General features: G+C 39.2%; 1 protein-coding gene across 4 annotated transcripts in view; it reads right to left on the bottom strand.

Annotated features, from left to right (window-relative positions):
* The window catches only part of ERCC6L2 (ERCC excision repair 6 like 2), a 75,687-nt gene that overhangs the window by 8,392 nt on the left and 47,344 nt on the right, over nt 1-19,951 (bottom strand). The window contains exons 18-21 of one of the 4 annotated variants that reach the window (XM_068926900.1): nt 17,529-17,710; nt 14,696-15,710; nt 9,529-9,686; nt 367-3,922 (exon numbers count right to left, since the gene is read on the bottom strand). In XM_068926900.1, coding sequence (XP_068783001.1) covers nt 14,774-15,710; nt 17,529-17,710 — 1,119 coding nt within the window. In that variant the 3' untranslated portion in view covers nt 367-3,922; nt 9,529-9,686; nt 14,696-14,773. Of the gene's footprint in view, nt 1-366; nt 3,923-4,267; nt 4,518-9,528; nt 9,687-13,484; nt 15,711-17,528; nt 17,711-19,951 lie in introns of those variants that run through there. The other 3 variants (XM_068926902.1, XM_068926903.1, XM_068926901.1) reach the window with 3 other exon arrangements.

The following is a 19,951-nucleotide window of genomic DNA, read 5'->3' as shown; positions in this document are numbered from 1 at the left end:
GGGGGCTAACACCTTCTACAGAACTAGTCAGACTAAATACACACCAATGAAAGATAAGTTTCAGCTTCAAAGCTGGTGAAAATGTGGAGAACTTCACCATCGACTGCTGTGATCCAAGGGCAGGATAGACAAATAAAAGCACTGGTGTGCAGTTATCTAGAATTCTCTGTAGATCGTTTGTAATGGGCAGGTAGGAAAGCCTTCATCGAGTCCCACTTTCCACCCTCAGCTAATTTGCTCCTTCATCCAGATTTGTTTAGCTTTAAGAATTAATTAAACATGTCCCAACATATTTATTTTTTGTCTGGTCCTCTGCTGACTAACCTGTCTAGATTGCAATTACACACATTGTGGAGACTTCCTTACCATCCACAACTGCATGAAGTGCTTCATTTCACAGCTCCTCCAGTGCTCACCATTTGAGCAGGTTTGTCAACAAACCTAAGAGGATCTGCCACAGGATGCCAGTGAACCTAAGGAAAGGAAGAATCGTCTTGTAGTTCAGGCCTTTGGCAACATGGCTCTTTTTGCACAGACTTTTTGCACGTGTTGTGTAACTGCCTTATGCCTCAGTTTCCCCCCATGTAGAAGATAACTAGGGACAGATACAGATCTGACATCAAAGGGAAGGCTGAGCCCATCCCGTTTTTCCTACATTGCAAGATGTGATGGAGGAGGTCTCCAGCACCAGGCTGTGGACATGGATAAGAAATGCACAAGCGCTGCCCGTTCTTTCTGGCTCTGTACATCTTGTGAAGACAATATGTGACATTGCTTTGGCAAATCATCAGTTTTCAGCCTGCAAGGGCAAGTAGGAATTGCTCACATAACGAAGGAAGCAAAAAACATCAAACACATTTCGCCTTCTCCCTTGTGCTTCAACACCCTGCTGACAGCATTCATTTCTCCAGTGTTTACTCAGACTGTGAAACCTTTGGGAGAGGCTTGTCCAACCAGTAACACACTGGGACTCGGATGGAGGCTGCCAGCAACCACTTCAGTTCTCTTAGCAAAGAGTAACAGTGCCTCCTAAAAGGCAAAGTTTTAGCTTTAGCACTGGCAGGTGAAAGGTATCTGAGGAATGCAAAGACCTAAACAAAATCCCACCAATGGCAATGCAACTGTTTCCTCTCTTGTGACACAATGAAACGTTCACAGCATGAGACAGAACCTCCCTCCTTGGGCGAAGGCCTTCATCCCCGCACTCTATTACCCCCTTGAGAAATAAAAGTCTGTCCCATGCTACCCAGTGCAAGATCATTGCTATGTACCTGTCAGAGTATGCCTTGATCAAATCTACACTACTGTGCTTTGCCCTGCACAGCCTTTCAGATTCTGACCATGCAAGCTCTAAAATTGCTGTGTGACATTCACCTTGAAAGAGGTTCTTCCAGATCGGTTTAGTTCAGAGGAATAACAAAGCTAATCCTGTAAACACATGGATCAGGCAGTTGTGGTATGAGCCACATTGTTCATTTAGAGTAAAACTATCAAGATTAGTGATACTCTGCTGGATTGAAAACAGAATTTGGAGTATTCAACTCTCTTCTGGCCAAATCATTTCCAATTAGCTGAATACTAACATTTTGTAAGGCTCCCTGGTGCCATCCTGCCATTTGGGTTTCAGCCACCTGCAGTTGCTGGTTGGGTTCATTAGCATCCTGACTGTGTTCAGGGTTTATTTATTTAGTTATTTATTTATTTTTTTTTTGCTGCCGTGAAACAAACCGTAATTTATTTTGGGTGCTGAGATTAGCACAGAGCTAGTATTAGCTACAATGGCTCTTTGCTGCTGGACTCGCATGGTTTTTCAGGGTAGCACCATTTACTTATGTGGACATCAAAACCGCTTGATACAAGGAGTCTTTGGTTTCATCTTTTTGGGGGAGTAATGAGTTTGTACCACATTTTGATTAAAGGAAGGTGAAATCCTGAACAAACTACCACCAGCACACCACAGGGGACTTCTAGCAGTACAGTCAGGTCATTTAATCATTCCCCAGGGTTCTCCCCGGACTGATCAGACAGCACCTTCACACACCAAAAACTATAATCTGGCCTTTAATGTTAATTAAGGTGTGGCAACTTAAACCTCAAGAGTTTTTTTTTCCTTTCTCTTCCGACGGCTGGCCACAACTGTTCAAGTATTGCTGAAGATTACTATGTTTAAGTATTAAAAAATGCTTAGCTAAATAAGTTAGCTTATTTGCTTTTGCTGATAGTAGCAGTCCACCCACAGAGCCCTTTCAATTCTCTTCAGTGTTTTGGAAAGTGGATAAGGGACTTATTCAGTGACGTGCAAGTCTTGCCCGAGCCAAGAATGAAGCACGCATTTCATGAAATGAGAAATAACCTCAGACCACACACACAGTGTAATTTCTGAACTCCAGCTCGTGCTCTCTTTCGCCCCTCCCCCCCCCACACACATACACACACTCCTGCTAAAAACAAGATGATGACTGACATCCCTAAATCCTTTAAGCATTCTTCTACAACTAACAGCAGAGGGAGGTTTTCAGAGCTTAGGTGGCTCATTGTTAGCAACAAGCTGATGAAAAAATGGATTACTGCAGTATGTACATACCATGCAAAAGAGAAATCACAGAAAGCCTATACCACCTAAACGCAACTTTCAAGAGGAGAAACTGCTGATGCAAACATAATAATTATTTTTGCTGCACAGGGAGATGAGGAGAAGCTGTCCCCATAATTTTTTAAAGAACACTGTTGGTTCTGTTGCCCCTCGTTTAATTAAGCTAAAATCAGTGTTTTAAATATTTCCCAGTGTAATTCAGTGAAGTAAAACAGACTGATAAGTTTATTGCATATATAAAACTCACATCCTTTCCTCTCCCAAGCGTAGGAACTGTGCTGTATGGCTGGTGAGAATACACTACATGCAGACTTTTCCACAGCTGTTACTTTGTTGCTACAAAACCACCTTCAGAGGTTAATTCTTCAGAGTTGCAGCAAACAAGTTCACTTAGCCACTGTTACACCGGCCAAATGCCTGCTCAGCTCTCCTTAATTATTTCCTTTGTGCTGGTCTGAAAGAAGTAGCTTCACGGTTATTGACAGGTAAGGCCTTCTCACGCATCAGAACTGCAGCAAATCTGCTGTACTGTCCCAGCAGTACTCAAAATGAGCAAGCAATGGCATCTACAGACTGCTGTATCTCATTCATTGCTTTGTCACTAATCAGTAATAGCATGATCCAAATCAACCGCTGATACCTACTCCTAGGACACCAAATATCTGTTTACGCACAGAAGCATACATTTATACATGTATTATAAGCACTGTTGACACTTCCACCAATAGTTAAGTTTGCTTAACACTTTCCACTACAGGACTCTGCTTTCAGTTGTTTATAACTATGCCAAACTAAGTGCTCAAGCTGAAATTTTCCATGCTGGGTGTCTGTGTCAGGCTGAATTTTTCTGGTAAGTTTCAACTAAAATAGTACAGCTGTTCTGAATATGGGGTTAAAGGAGAACAATCTCATTTTTCCTATGTTTTTCTTTCAACCATTCTATCGAGCAGCTATTGTGTCTGCATGCTCTGGGAGAGATATCGAGGGTGGGAAAAGGGGTTACCTTGCTGTAAGTGATGAGACTCTGTCAGAGCTATGTCTTGTACTAGCCTTTTGAAAACCTGCCAAATTTTGGCCAAGTAATAAAGCTCTGAAAAATGCATTTTGTCCACGCTCCCTGTAAGCTTCCTAGAGAGTAGTGCGATTATTTTCTGAATATTCCACTTACAGGGAAGAAGATCTTAACCGCACACAGCCCCTCCATGTTCAGGCTGGGTGCACAACCTTCCCCCAGACCAGCTGAGCATCCGCCTCATTACAAAAGAGTATCGAGCCGTTTGGGGCTTTTCACGCAGTGTCTCATCCTGGCCCCCAGGAGCTGCTGTGGCACTAGAACAGAGAGCAAAGAAATTCTGCTGTTGTATCGGCAATATCAACAGATGGTACCAATGCAGTATGTTGAAGAAAGCCACTTGGTTAGCTTGGAAACAAACTGATTAGTCTGGGGGAGATGAAGGAGCAGAGCAGACTCCAGAGCACAGATCGAATGGGAGGCTGCAATAGGCAGGGCAGAACGACCTGCAGCTTTAAATGCGCAAACCTGCTTTCCAGACTACAGAACAGAAACAAGAATTCCCACATCCCAGCATTTTCAGGTAGTATCTGTGACATCTACTGGCAAGTACATCTTTTCTCCCCTTAAGCGGCTGATCTATGTAAGAGATAGTGACCTACGTACTACTTATTGCTGTTAGCCATTCCATTCAGTCAAATAGAAATTGTGACTCCAAACGCTGATGACGATCCACATGGGAATAACCCACTTTCTGGTAACAGAATTCCTTTTCTTTTTGATTTTAATTTAAAGTCTTAAAGTGTGGCTGAGAAGAGGCCACAGCTGCACAGTGGCTCCCATCTCATCTCATGCAAACCAAGCTATTGGGTGACTGTAATCTTCTTTAGCCCTCACTTAACTCCCGCTTCCCTACATGAACAAAAACAAAAGGTAAAACTAGACAAATAGCACAGACTTAGTGTCTGCTACCCTGTAATCCTGCAAAGCAAAAAATAGAGAAGTTCTCTACCACTGCAAAGAACAGATTCACTGCAGCTTCCCACCCCCTTCTCTCCTCCAAAGGACTGAAACTCCACAAGAAAAACTGGTGACATACTTAAACTATAGTAAGTCAATTAAAGAGGGTTTTATGGCTACCTTTGAGTCTTAAACATAAAGTTTTCTATTAAGATGACACTTGGGACTTCCACAGTGAGGAAAATAAAATAAAAATGTCTCATTCTATTTTTTTAAACTCCCTTAAACTTTCTAAAATGATTTTCTTACCATGATTTTTGTTTCAGACACATCATCATCAAGTCTACCAGGAGACAGCTGTCTCTTTTCATGGCAGAGCCTCAGGCTTCGTATACGAGATGAAAAGCCCTAAGTGCACTGAACCTACTACTACCGTCTAAATACTTAACCATGCAGATACAACACTGCAGCATTGCAGAAAGTTTGAAATCTTTACATTTCTGAGGGTAAGGGGGACAGAACAGCTTGAAATTCTGGACATAAGTGCTATAGGTTCCATGCTTTTGGGTTTCTATACACTAACTAGGATATTCCTCCTTCTAGTGGTAGTCACAAATGTAATAGAGGGAGTGCCTGAACCAAAGGGTAAAGGACAAGAAAGAATTTTTAAGTACCTTTCCTCATTATTACTGAGGACTCTAAATCCATCACATGAGTAACGGCAAGTCCAACTTTCCCCTTTAGATAAGTGTCTTCCTACTGCTTTTTCCCTTGAAATGAAGTGGAATTTACAAAGAGAATCCCTTCAAACTTGTCTAGAAATTCTCTAAGAGAAATACCACACTCCAGGCCAAGTCCATTTTCTTATTTAATTTTTTATTTCTTGTTCATGTAGGCAGCTTACAAAGAATCAGAGAGACGAGTGCCACTCATTTCAGGTATTTACTGTGGATGCTAGTTATGATCTTTCACTGGTTTCATGAGTAGCCTAGGGTTTTCTGAGTATGAGACAAAGCGCCTCCTGACAGAGAATCAAACAATTACAAGAATGTGATGCAACTATGGCCTTAATTCCAAACTACAAAATTATCCTACCTTCCTATATTTAATATATTTATATTATTTTTATATATTTATAATTTCTTTCCATGTATGTGCATATATGTATATTATCTATATATTCTGTCTCTAATAATTAGGGTAGGTAATGCAACAAATATAACTGTTATTAAACACAAGGTAACTTAGATTCTGATTTTGTAAAATACTGCATTTATAAAAGTAACAGGTCAGCAACAGAAGAAAACCATAACATCCCATTAAAAAGAAGATAATTCTCAGAAGTGAAAGACAAATCAGAAGTAGTATACTGTAATCCAGCAATATGTAATTGCAACTACAAAACAGCACGGGGCACACAGGGAGGCAAGAGGGGCCTAAATCGTTTTAGCTACGCTAGTACAATCTCTGCATGTAAAAGGACTAAGGCAAGCTCACATCTGAATCTGCTGCAGAGGTGATGAGACCAAAGCACAAAAGAGAACTTGTAAGAAAACAGCTTTCTTGTGGTTACCTAAATTATATTCCCGATTAGACCACAGCATAAATTTGTTTTCTTTGCCATTGAATTATAAACTAGAGAAAACTGGAAACTCTGAGCTGGAACTTCCCCCGCAGCCTTAATCACCAAAAGGCCAGTGCTGCCATTTATACAGTTGTGAGCATTTACCTCAAACAATGTAAGTATACATCTGGTATTTGTTTTTAAAGTAATTGGCATAGAATGATTTTCAGAGTGATACAGAGGATCATGTTTACATGAGTGTCTACTTGATGGAAACAACTTAATATCAAACCATAGGGGAGGAAAATCCCCTTACTATAAACAGTTCTGCTGAAGTAAAACACAGATGCACTTTGAGTTGAGCTGGTATTCATTTAGCATCTGAACTATCCCCACTGCTTTGCTACTGTCTTTAATGAGAGTAGCAATGGGAATCACGAATGTTAATATCAAACCTCCAACATTCAAGCATGGGACCATGTTACACTGGAGTGTTGCAAATTCTAATGCAATTAAGCTGCCTGTGAGCATTTCTGAAGAACCATGCTGTAGTGCAGCAGGCCTGCTCATGCTCCAACTTGTGTGAGTTACTACATATGCAGTCATCTTGTGTGTAGACATATAACAATGCAAGGTTGGATTCTGACCATGTGATTCCATCCTCTCAGCTTAAGCAAACTCTACATTTCAAACAACTGAGATCATCTATTTTCCAGTGTCATGCTATTGTGTGACAGGACATACTTAAAAATACCATAGGACATAGCTCAAAATCAATTATTTCTTTCATTTTAGAGCACAGAATTCATTAGGCCTTTGAAAAGAGTTTCTGGAACGTGCTCAGAAGTACCTTAGCCTGAGGATGCAGTCAAGGATAAGGAGGACCTAGAATTAAGGTCTGCTTCCTGCACAAGTGCCAGAGTCATCCAGTTGCTGTCCAAAGAGGGCATCTCCTCTCCTTTCCTAAAGGCAGTACAGCCTTTGGGATGTCACCTCAACAAAGGTTAGGATGCCAAGTAAACATATTCAAGGCCCTCCGACCAGCTTGTGTAGATACACTTTCCTCTTGTTCTGGAGTTCGCTGCTTCTTACACAGAATCATACACAACATACAGGTGCATTTATCATCACAAACATGCACCTATGGTCCTTGCGTTCTATAGAAAAAGGCGCATGCCTTTTAAGTGCTCTGAATCACTTTTCAGGGGTGCCTGGCTCTTTCATCTGCACAATCTATATATCCAATTTAGACTGCAGAAATGGAATTGCCTGAATGACTTTAAACCTACTTTTTAGGTACCTAAATCAGAAAGGTAGAATCTAGCTCAAAATCTTGAATTAAAAGATCATTACTCCTTTTCCATAGGATGCACTGTGCGCTGAATCACTAGGTACTGAACCACGGAATGTGCAAATGCAAGGAGAGAGTTTACATGAGTATATTACCTCATTTGTTGCATAAGCTGGAAGGTATGCAATGAATAAAACATGTGGGGCACTGCAGGAACAGAAAAATAATTAAGAGCAAAGGTAAAGGCAGCTAAATGCTCCCATGGAAGAACAGAATCCGCTCCAGCCGTAAGGTTCTCAAGCAAGTTGCTTAAATCATCTGTTTTCTAGATGGTTCTCATCTTCTAAGTAGATACTTCTAAAATTATTATTATGCTGGTACCATTTTCTCTCCCATTTGTACTCCATTGGCTGACCGTGCGGAAGCCACAGTACTGGCATCAGTCTGCCTACCAATGCTTAAAGTCATGACCTGCAAAAGCTGAGCAAATACATCCTTTCAAACGGTCTTACCGTGTTCCTGAAATGCTTGTTTCCACACCCTGAAATTCTCAAACATATTCATTATCCGAAATCATTCACGCTCCCTCCCCCAGACGAAATATGAAATCTGTCTATCACATGGCTACTCCCAAATCTAGTTTCAGGCATGGCTTCAGTTTGCAAAACACACTTAAGATCCAAACCGCATTACAAATCAGGCCCAGGACATACACTGTGTTTTTAACTGGGTTTGGTGACAGATTTGTAAACAGGTTCCTGGCAGAGCTGCATTTGTTAGCACAGGCAGGGTAAGATTTCCTACTATTTCACTAGCATCCTTTTTTTTTTTTTTTCCCCCCCCGTCAAAGAATTTCCATTGAAGCCAATGGGAATTACTGGCACCTTCTGTCAGGTCAAGGACCCAGAACCAGAATTAGAAGAACCCCATTGACTCAAAGAACATGGAAATTGGAATAAACAACAGTAAAAACCTGGAGAACCATTTCCAGCTGAAAGCAATGACAAAAAAGATGTCATTCTCCTCATGGCTGATTTTATATTCAGATCAGATGATAACCACCACGAAGCCATTTTCTTATGCTAGGATGGTTACAATTTCCACGTAACTCGTACCTCATGGCAGCCACACTGGAACCTGTGAGTAGAAGCTGCATGCATTTCCCTGTACCATAACCCTGAACACAGAAATTCCCAAAGCCTCCTTTATTTTCAAATCTAAACCAAATTGTAATCAAAAATTTCCAAGAAGGCAAGCTATATGTTTATTTTTAAAATTTGAAGGATATACTTTCAGATGTAGGTCAAATTCTTCCTTTTTGACTCTGTTATGATTTTTTTTTAATCATATATACCTATTCATGACAAAAATGTTTTATACAGAGATCTCTGGGGCACTACATCTCAGTATTTATAGCTTGGATGATACTAGTAAAATATGTTAAATTTGTACAGGAAGCTACAGAGTGGCATAAATCTTATTTCAAGACATTTTCCTGTGGCTGAGGTCAACTGCAGATAACAAATGCATTTCCACAAATAAATAGCAGTATTTGGCATATACATGCATAAAACATGCACTTCCCTAGGGATTTTGATTTATGCATGTCACCTCCTTATAGATGAAAAATGTCATTTCCTGGTTACTTCACAAAAACAATGATGTCTGACGTGGGAATCATTCCTGCCATTCAGCCTCGTACAGCTCCACTGCACTAAAGGTTCTTCTGAAAGTCAGGCGTGCCATCTTGACCTAACTCAATCCTGATATCGTCTTCCCCAATATATACCAATGTAGACCATGACTGACCATCTAATGGTGCTCAGGTTGAGGCCTCTGTCTAGTACCCAGATACAACCAGAAACCAACGAGATTTTTTAGCCCCTTCTAGCCCTTAGATACTTTGAGAAGCCACCAGTCCCTCCTCCTGGCCTAAAACTAGGTCAGTTATATCTACGCAACTTTTAACAGATGCTCGTCTCTCCTGTTCCTTCTTAATGACCTGCAGTTTCGGCACTCCACCCCAGGCAGTCTATTACACCATACTTACCCTTAGAAAGTTTCCCCTAATACCGAACTTAATGTTTGCTGCAGTTTAAGCCACTTACCTCCTGTCTGTTTGCTGTGCTTATGAAGGCACTATTCCTTTTCTCTTTGCAGCAGGAGCCTTTCATGCATTTGAAGGCCACATTCTTTCTTCCACCAAATCTTATCTTTTCTGGGCTAAGCGGCATCAGTTCACCTCTCTAAACGGAAGAAGGTTTATCTGTAAAGAAAATCAGTATTGATACCATTAATAAAAGGCCTTAGTTTATTCTGTATTTATTAGGGTCAACAAGAACAGGCTAGCTATATCTCAGGTTGACTTCCTTAAACTGTCCACAATTCAAAGTACCAATGGCTAACTATTTTACGGCTTCTTCTTTATTTTCTCAGTTTAGACTTCTTAAGCTTAGACTTAAGCTGCTCCAGTTGACTCTCCTGAATTTCAATTTGTATCTTAAACATCTCGGGATATGATAAAATGACAACAGCAGTAGACTAAGGGTGAGAGAAGCAATTAGGAAACGCATTGATGTTACTTACATTAGTTGCCTGTAAAGACCAAGCATCTTACTACTTTATATGTTAAATACCAAGTTTCTTGCTCCAGGCAGTTAAATCAGGTTTTCCCAGTTAAGTTTTTAGATGGTTTCCAGTTACAATAAGGGCATAATGGTTAACCCAGAGACAGAGCAAAGCCTATAACAGCTTCCCATGACCTAAAGTAGAAGCTGCTCTAGATCAAATTTTAAGCTTATTTTCCAATGGGCAGTCATCCAGACCACAAAAACCACCACAGTTCACAGACTACTGCTGTGCAGCTTCAGTGTCCAGGGTTTTAAAACTTCGTAACATTTACCCTTCACATAAAACAATTCATATAGTATAGTCAATGTAAAACTCCATATTAATACAGCATTACATTTGAGATTTCAAAACCTACAGAAATTAAAGATTAGAGTTAGGGCTCCCAGACCAACATGAAGTCCTGGTCTCCTGTGGTTATGTGTTACACCTTCACATGATCCTGTAACACTGGGAAATATGACAGACTATTCAGCAAATGAGACATGACTTTGCTTATCTTATAACCATTTCTCCAATCTGTGAAGGAACAGTTTTCATTTGGAGAGTTTATATCAGCCAGTCTTTCAGGAGTTAGATGATAATTTGTGGGTATGTAAAAAAATCCTAACTCCATATATACCATACTGTATATTCTCAAAAACTGATAAGGTAAACCTCTGCTTTCTGAAATACTAGTAGAGCACTAAGTATTGGAACAAAAATAAGACCTAACAGCTTTTGTTTTTTGCCCCAAATGCCCTAAAAAGCATTTCTTACATACTCAGAAACATATAGATGTATCTATGTTTTGCATCTGAAATGCCAAATAGAACCCTTAGGCCCTGTTCCTGACCATCTCAGTACAAAAAATGAACAGGTTCTGTTTTAGAACTAACCGAATCCCACTGCAAGCCTCTTCTTCAATGGCTCTTGCAGGAGAGCCAAGGTATGGACATTCAGGAGAGCACACTTCCCATAGGGCCCATTGCAAGCCGGAAGATAATGCTCTCTCATGAGGACAGAATACCAGCCGGACTATTTCCACAAATGGCCCCATTCTGCCTACTTGAAAATAGGCTCAAAGGGTAAGTTAAACAGAGAATCTGTGTTCCTGACTAGATCCCACTATGTATATAGTGGTGAAGGGATGCATGGTGATTCAGAGCATCTGATTTATGAGCTTAACCCTCTCAACCTAATTATGCAGAATGAGAGTGCCCTGCCTTCTATATTTTATCTAGAACTGAGTAAGGATGGAGAGACATTTTAGACACTTGTGCCATTTCTGCAAAGATTCACAACCTTTCTCATATGCTGCACTGGAATCCATGAACTTTCTAAAGACCAGGACAGCGGAGAGATGTAGGAAGAGCACAGCACTGCCCCACGCAGTTGAGGCACTCCAGAGCTCTGAGTGCCCAGGCAATGTCAAAGAGGCACAGCACAGTGCTTAATTCATTTAGGGGTCTAAAGGTAGCAACTAGGTACCATGGGCTTGGGGAGAAGGAAAGAAAGGAAAGTTTTATATTTAAGCACTTGTTTCACAGAGACAAAGTGGTGGTAATCAAGGTACCTGCTTACATCTTTTCCTCCACGTAGACTCTGCAGACTACAACAATTTTGAACACAGCGTAATATTTGCAGAGTATTCTAAGGAACTGCTGCCTTGCAAGAGTATGGTGAAATGCATGTAGAAGTTAGATGCATTTAACTTTAGACTGCAAAACATCACCTTGTCACAGCTAACAATAATCCATAGCAATCAAATGTCCTGACCCATCTGAGCTGAGACTATCAAGCAGTAGCATGCAGAGCTCTTTCACAGCAATCTCAAGAATGTGGATGTACATCTTCTATAAGTAGTGGTCATAATAAAAACATACATAATTTCATAACAACCTCTCAAATTAACTCAGCCTAAGAACAGTCATTCTGGAGCAGACCAAGTTTCCATCTAATCCTGAGTCCTGCCTGTCCTGGTGGTGGAGCAGCAGCAGTGAAACAGTGCAAGCAAGCAAGAGAGCAAGTGAATCTTTTAGAAAACTAGGCAGCTTTCTCCAGTAGTCTTGAAAGAAATAGTATTTGAGAAGGTATGCCTACTCCCGAATTTCCTCTGGACCATTGTACCAAATAGTCCATGAGGGACCAATCCTTCCTGTTTTGTCTAATTCCTCTTAAGAGCCAAAAGTTTCAGTTTAAGCAGGTATTGCATAAAAATACTTCCTTCGTTTTGAACAAGTTTTCTTAGATGTAAAAACACACAATAGAGAAAACTGTAAACGAAAGATGACTCTACCAACTGCAATGTGCTGCACAGACAGTCAGAACAGACTTTTTGTTAAAAAATAATTTATTTGAATCTTGGCAAAGGTAATGATCCATTGGGGATCCAATCTCCCTAACAGGATGGTTTGGACAGTGACAGGATGGTCACTGCTGGCAACAGGAGTCTCCGTTGCAAGGGTCCTTGCCATGGCATCTTCAGGTGGCTTGGTGAACCCCCCCCCCCCCCCCAAACCATTGTTCTGCTCTAATCTTATGGGGGCCCTGTGGTCCTATGTGACCACTCCAACATGTATGTGCATAATTCATTGTTACTGATTATTTTAACTACACATAAGAATAATCACCTATTTATATTAATTACACACAAGACACTGTCCTACATGACCATTTCTTCCAGAACTTTTTCTACTGACTATTTACAAATGCCTTATCTACTTACAATTTAATCAATTCTGCAGCAGAAACCACCCTAGGGGAGTCTTTGGGACATTTCACCAAGGATGTAAATCAACACACATAACTACACAAATTAGGCTAGACACAGCAGGAACTGTCTGAAGGAATTTCAAGAACTATCGAAAAATTGCCACCTGGAGGGCTTCTGTAGCAATCGAACACTTAATCGTGAAGATTCAGTCCATCATCTAAGTTTCAAGTCTGTCTATTGTCTCAAGCCAGTCCGTTCTCTCTCCTATGCAGATGTCGGGCCACCCAAGGAATCAAGGATCTAAGTACACTAAGTGTGTCTTCAACTCTGATACAGTTACACCAGCACAACAACTAAAGAGCAAATTTAATTTCATACTTGGAACTCACTTCCAACTTAAGTGCCATAGCTCTTGCCACAGAGAGTAAAGGTAACAAAAGCTAACCATTACCATTAGATGGAAAAGCATCTGTTTCATACATGCAATGAATGTGACCAAAGTATTTACATGTTAGAAAAAAAGGACAGGACAGTTAAATTTACATCCTAAATGCAAGACCATTCTTCTTCTAAAGCACCTTCAAGATATAGCTGTATATTTTTCAATTCCATGAGTTTTGAGTACATAAGAGTATCATACATTCTGGAGCGAACTGCTGTAGCACAGCAAAAATTACAATTATGTTAAGTATAAGGCGACTGACAAACCTTCTGGTTATTAGCACAAGCTGAATTCAGGCTGCAACATACTTAACAGCAATACTTAGTGTCAACAGCAGAACTGCTTCAACAGAACATTACTGTTAATTTCCTCAGCAAAAGTTACCTCATTGTATTTTTAAGAGTGAGTATGCAAGCATGCGTTTAGGAACGAAGCCATAGAGATGCCCATGAAATTGCTTACAGTAAAATACTAACGTGTGAATAATGAAGCCAAAGAAAAAAAAATAATCAGCAATCTGTGTGTCCAGTTGCATGCTATTTTCTAAGTATGCACTGTATTAAAACTTTTAAGAATACAGAGCTCACAAAATGAAACTTAAATTTATTAAACCACGCAAGAAACACCAATTTTCCAATGTAAGCCATATTTGTTTTACATAATTGTCCCACCAGTTTCCTTTCACACCAAACGCTCCCATGCAGAAGTAAAAGATAACAGCATGTCTCAATTACTGAAGGTCACCAATATGTATTTTTTTTTTCCTTTGAAAAGATTATTCCTCCTCTTTCCTTGCATAGAAAAATGAATAGCACCCAAGTATTGTCCAGGCCCCCGCATCTGACAAAGACATGATGATAGCCTATAAAGCAAGTGGCATGGAGAGATGAAAGCAGCATGGCAGGATGAAACCTGAAATCTGATGTCATTTAATGCACTGTAGATCTTGCATTGAAAAAGACAATGAACAAACATAAGGTGATGCTTCTTCACATTAGGTAAGCTGAGGAACTCGGGGCCATAGGATATTGAAGATAAATAGAGGCTCCACAGGGAAAAGACAAGGAGCAAATTCACAGAAGAAAAAAAATCCACCAAGGTCTATGAGACTTAAAGATATCACCCCATCTCAGGAAGCCCCTGAACCCCATCTGTCTTGCAGCTCAGAGAATATGAGGAATATCACTGTCCAGTCTGGTTTAGATCATTAAATTCTGCCAGGATGACTGAGGGTGGCCAGATACAAGCAAAGGGAAAAAAATTACTTAGCACTGTTACTAACTGTAGGAATGAGATCAGGATTTAAAAAAGCAAACTGCATTCAGAAGATTTAAAAAGAGTTTAATTTAAAAGTAGCATATCATACCTTACAGTAGTACACTGTACAGCCAATGTAAAATGTAAATCAGTGGCATCATAAATATAAATTAATCACTTTGCCTTTAATTTCATGGAGGTATTGTTTTTTGCTGCATATAGTTTCAGTTGAACATATATAATGTTTGTTTACCTAAAACAATCACAGTGCAACTCATGTAGAAAGCCTTCATTTTACTACATTGCAAAATGTAGCAGTGGATGACTCATCTTAATCATCTGGACTGTATTTTTTCCACAGAAAGTTTTCATTTTTTTTCCAAAGAGAACTTTCACACACTTTACTCTTTTCTGTCACTGAGGAAAGAGGTGCTCTTTCACACAGCTTCTCTACGACTGCCATGTCTGTGAGCTTTCTGAGGCTGTCCTCGTTCTGCTCGTTCAGCATGTCCCAGAAGTCTTTTGGTCTCTCTTTTGATTTTTCTGCTTGCCCTGAAGGAAGTCTCCTTGGTGATTCTGCAGGCCCATTTCCATCATTTCTGAAGAGATCATTGAGAATAGAGGTATCTCCAAGTAAGTCCATAAAAGAGTTTTTTTTACAAGTCTGAGCTTTCCTCTCCCCGTTTTCTGACTGAGACAGGGATCTTTCTCTTGGCGGCTGTGTTCCTTCCGAGTCCTGTTGTCCTTTACAGCTATTAACAGACAGCACTTCAATTATTTCTGATCTACGGCTTAATGAGCCAGATGCCATAAAATCCTTCAATGCCTGACTGCTTCCCCTTCTGACGTGTTGAGTAGGAACAGTGAGTGACTGTTTACATTTTGCATCAACACACATATTATCTTGTATGCAGGGGTCACTGTGAAGTTGCTCTACTTCTCCTTTATATCTTTGCTGGCTGCATACGTCTGTTGTTCCACTCCGAAGATAACCCTTAGCTGATGAAGGTCTAGACTTAGATCTTCCAAAATTAACAACGGATTTTCTTTTTCTGGAACGTCTTGTACACAATTCTCCTTCCTCATAGTCACGTGAAACACGTGCTGGTATTTCAACTGCAAAGAAAGACTCTGTCTCTGGATATGTGGAAGTATAAAATTCCTTCAACATTTTCTGCCGTGTCTCTGATGTAACTTCCGCAATATATTTTGCAAGTTCTTCTACTGATCCCATGTTAAAGTGGGATACCATTTCCTCAAATTGTCTCCTGTGTCATCAGGAAGGAAAAATAATAGTTATTCTGACACCTTTAATTAGGAATACAAAAAGCTTGCAGGTAACTCAGTCAGTTCATTTCCTCATAGATTCCCAAAATTAAATCACTAGAAGTAATTTCCTTTAGAAGCAGTATTTGTTTTATTAGCAAAAAGAAGAAAGAGTGATGGTCTTAGAACTAAAGTGACTTATAAGTCCCAAACTCCTGTGTGATTTCCTCAGCTGAAGAGCCAAAGATTCACTGACATTCAGTGTAGGTAAGACTATGTGTCAAAGGTCCAGATTTCAGAAGGTATTTAGCTACCAAAGAGGCAGATAGATGACAGAATGTTTTGGGGAAAATAAGTAGTTGCTCAGAATCCTTTTAAGAACTTGTTAAACTAGAGCTGGATAAACACATGCAGAGGAAGCAGGGACTGTCCTCTCTGCCTATCCAGCTAGTTATCTATGGCATATTCATTCGTTTTCTGCTAAAAGGCCAACCTCTTAACTAAAGGAGGAGACAACCCTGAGGACAACCCCCGTAGTCTGGGGTCAAGCTTGGGAAAGCAGTAACTTCAAAAAAGGGAAAGGTGAGTTTATGTTCCCTTGTCAGAGATGGGACATGAAACTCCAAGTACCTGCACCATGTGTGGCGACTGCAGGCAGCATCCCATTCAGCTTTCTAATTACAGCAGACCAGGCTGAGGCACCTAAAGATCTCATTCACTGTATAGGGGATCTAGATGCATTACAAAGTCTGAGTTCTACCCACAAGCAAGTTGATTTGCTTAACATTTAAGAGCACTTCATTTTTAGGTGCTTAAGCCTTTTGTTAGACATTGCTTTCAGTTACTATGATAACATTCTCGGTCACTTCACTGGCTTTGAAAATTTTACCAGAACAAATTACTGATAGTTATGGTTACATTTTTGAAAATCTTAGCATGAAGGGTTCCCCTCTACCACCTGCTTAAATGTTCAGAATTTGCTGTCTCTATAAGAGTTATGAAATTGTAGCACTTCAGTAAGAGGTTGGGTAGCTCAAGCCAGCTGGCTAACGTAATGGATTCTGAACACTTGCAGGTATTACTTAAGACATCAACTCATATCCAGTTATTTCGTTGTCTCAAGGCAAAACTAAAAATAAATACCTAATTCCACTTCTACCAGTTTGCTCAGTTAGCAGCAGCTTTCTCCTTTCTATTTCCACATACCATCTGGCTATTGTTACTGCATTTCTATCTATGTACCACGGGAATTTAGGTTGTGCTAACAGTAACAGCTTGGGAAAAAAGGAAAAGATGAGAAGGTGGAAAGATCATCATCCTTCAAAAGATGGGGGTAGGAAAACAACATATTAAAAGAAATATTTTTTTAAAAAAAGAGCCCCATGCTAAAAAAAATACAACGTCCAATCTTTTTACAGTCTTTCAATGACAGTGATGAGATCTGTGTGAAACCAGTAGCCAGGTGAAAGTTCACACTATAAAATTTCTCATTTCTACACAGTTTAAACATTAGTTTGTCGTACTGCTTGGTGCACATACCGTGAACCCTGTGGTGACAGCATCTTCATGGCTATGTAATGCATGACATATTGAATCAACATGCTAGAGTGACTTGTGGGTTCAATTAATTTTATTAATCAATTATAATACTCTTTGTATAGTGTGAGCTGAAGTTTCCCATTAGTTCTGCTCTTGCCACAGAAAATCATCAGTATTCCCCAAGTACGGTTGAAGCATAAAGACAAAAGAGAAAGCAACTGCTCAAAGGAAAGTTCTTTTAAAGCTTAAAATTTACTTCTGTCTCAGCAAGACAGTCTCACCTGCGAACTTCTTTGGGTGTCTTTCCAAACAAGAACGTGGTTGAACCTACTTTGTGTACTTTTTTGTTTTTCTGGGTTACAGGATGCGTAACAAACAGGTGACGTTGCTTACTGTTAGCTAACATTTCTTCTCTCTTAATATTGTCCTTCCCTGCTATGTCATATTCTTTTTCTTCGTTATTCTAGTAAAAAGAGATACAGAAATCACCAAAACTGTTTTTTGACATAACAATGAGTTCTATTATGACCACTTCTGCCATCATGAGCTAGGGCTCAGTGGTTTGGGTGTTAAGACTCAGATTTAGAGCTCCAGCGTGAACTCCCTGTTTGATCACAAACTTCCTGAAACACTGAAGGCAAGTGTTGGAACCTCATAGACAACATGGGATATTTTTACTTCAAAAATACAGTTCTGTTGTGAGTATAAATGCAGTTCTCTAATGCATTAACAGGGGATATACAAATACTTAGTCTTGTGCAACAGGACTTAAGTCCCAGTTAGACCCGCCAAGTCTTAATGTCTGCATCAACAGGTTACGGTCTTAATAAATACATAATCCTCCAGAGTCATTTAGCAAGCTTAACGGACCATCTAGATTCAGTAGCTTCTGCTTATTAAAGTATATTACACAGTTCATGCACAGTATATTCAGAACTGTTAGTTACTTTACACTCAAATAAACCTTTTTAAAACAGCAACTGATGAAATACATGTGACTTATGTTATTTTCAGCTCTAGGTAAATATGTCTTAAAAGTATTTTGAAAGTTTCTGCAAGCCCACTGAAAGCTAAGGCCATTTATTTTCAAAATCTGTCAAAATACTTTGTCAAAATTAGCAACTATAAGTAATCACAATACTATTCCACGATAATAGAGTTAGGTAGAGCATTTTTTGCTAATAGTACAATCTCTAATACCACAGTCACAAACATGCATATTTAATCAAGGTTGTAAAGATGCTTTGAAATAAATATTACAATATTTACCTGGAAAGGAACCAAAAAAATTACATGCTACTCATTATAATATCGATAACATTAAAACAGTCTGAAATTTAAACATGATGATTCATAAACAGGAAATACCAATATAATTGTGATAGACATAAGAAACTGATGTTTTAATCAAGTTAAAATGATGTTGTTACCAGTCTAATTCATCATGCATCAACAATCAGCTTTTTGGACAAGAATATAATCCTATTTGCACTTTAAAGTTCTTTCTTGAGAAATTCTCCTAAATTCTTGTAGACTACTTCCTGTCACTCGAAAGGCAAGCCAAGGGGAATACAAAGATTAAAAAATGTGCATAAGAAAAAAAGAGAAAAATAGAAAAGCAACATTACAGTTTGTTTTTTTGGTTTTTCAAATGAGATGAGGGGAAAGAATAACTACTTAGTATTGTCCTCAGTCCCCCTACTACAGTATTGGAGAGATGAAACACAAACTGTGTTCACACCTTGTCATCTGCAGTTAAACTTTGGTTTTGGATCTACAACATTTCTCCCAATGTGTTTCTATTTGATCCATGTCCACTTCCTAATTTCCATGGGCTGTTCACAACGTTCTTGAGCTTTAGTATCTCGCATCTGTTCTCAATCCATTACTTTGGCAAGTAACTTCAAACTAGCATATAGAGAAAGATGTTAATCCTACGGGACCTACAGGCATACATTTTCACTTGTGTAAGATAAATGCACAACTCTAAACATTAAAATTTCACTGCACTTTTAAAAAATAGACTACACAAAACTGGAAGCAAGGCCTTGATTAAGATGAAAAAGCTCTCTATCTCCCAATAGGAATGTTATGATCATAGCAACAAACTTAAGACTGAATTAGCAGATGTTATCTATAGCATATGTAAATATTCTACAGTTATCTTGCTCATTCTCTATACATTTTAAAATATTTAAAAGTATTCTTTTTTGGATATGCACGGATAAAACAGAACTTCACTTTGAAAATGTATTTCAAAAAGAAAAAAATGTTGGTTTTAAAATACATTTATTTCGATGAAAGTTTTTGAATGAAAAATATTTATAGCTTTCAGACTTCAGTGTGATAAGACTTAGCATCTCTCAGGAATCAGGAGTAATGGGGACGCTGTATGATTTAATTCATGCAAACAAATCACGTAGAATGCAAGCCTAATCAGGTCAATGTCTGTCTTAGAAGATTTTAAAACTGGCATACATGTGCATCCATCTACCTCCTAATAAACAAGACCAAAGTATATGAGGCAGCAATACTTTGGTTTATACATCTGTTCAAACACAGGAGATTTAAAAAAAAAAAAAATCTCTCTCTTTGGGAAAAAAGTCAAATCTTGCAAACACACTGAAAGTCATAAAATTGCTTATTTTTGCAGAGAATCAACGAGTACTGTAAAAAATACTGCTAACTGTAAGTAAACCCACAA

Source organism: Struthio camelus, chromosome Z (assembly GCF_040807025.1).
Source record: "Struthio camelus isolate bStrCam1 chromosome Z, bStrCam1.hap1, whole genome shotgun sequence".
NCBI lineage: Eukaryota > Metazoa > Chordata > Aves > Struthioniformes > Struthionidae > Struthio > Struthio camelus.
Note: the sequence above shows the minus strand (reverse complement) of the source record. Positions and strands in the feature narration are given on the sequence as shown.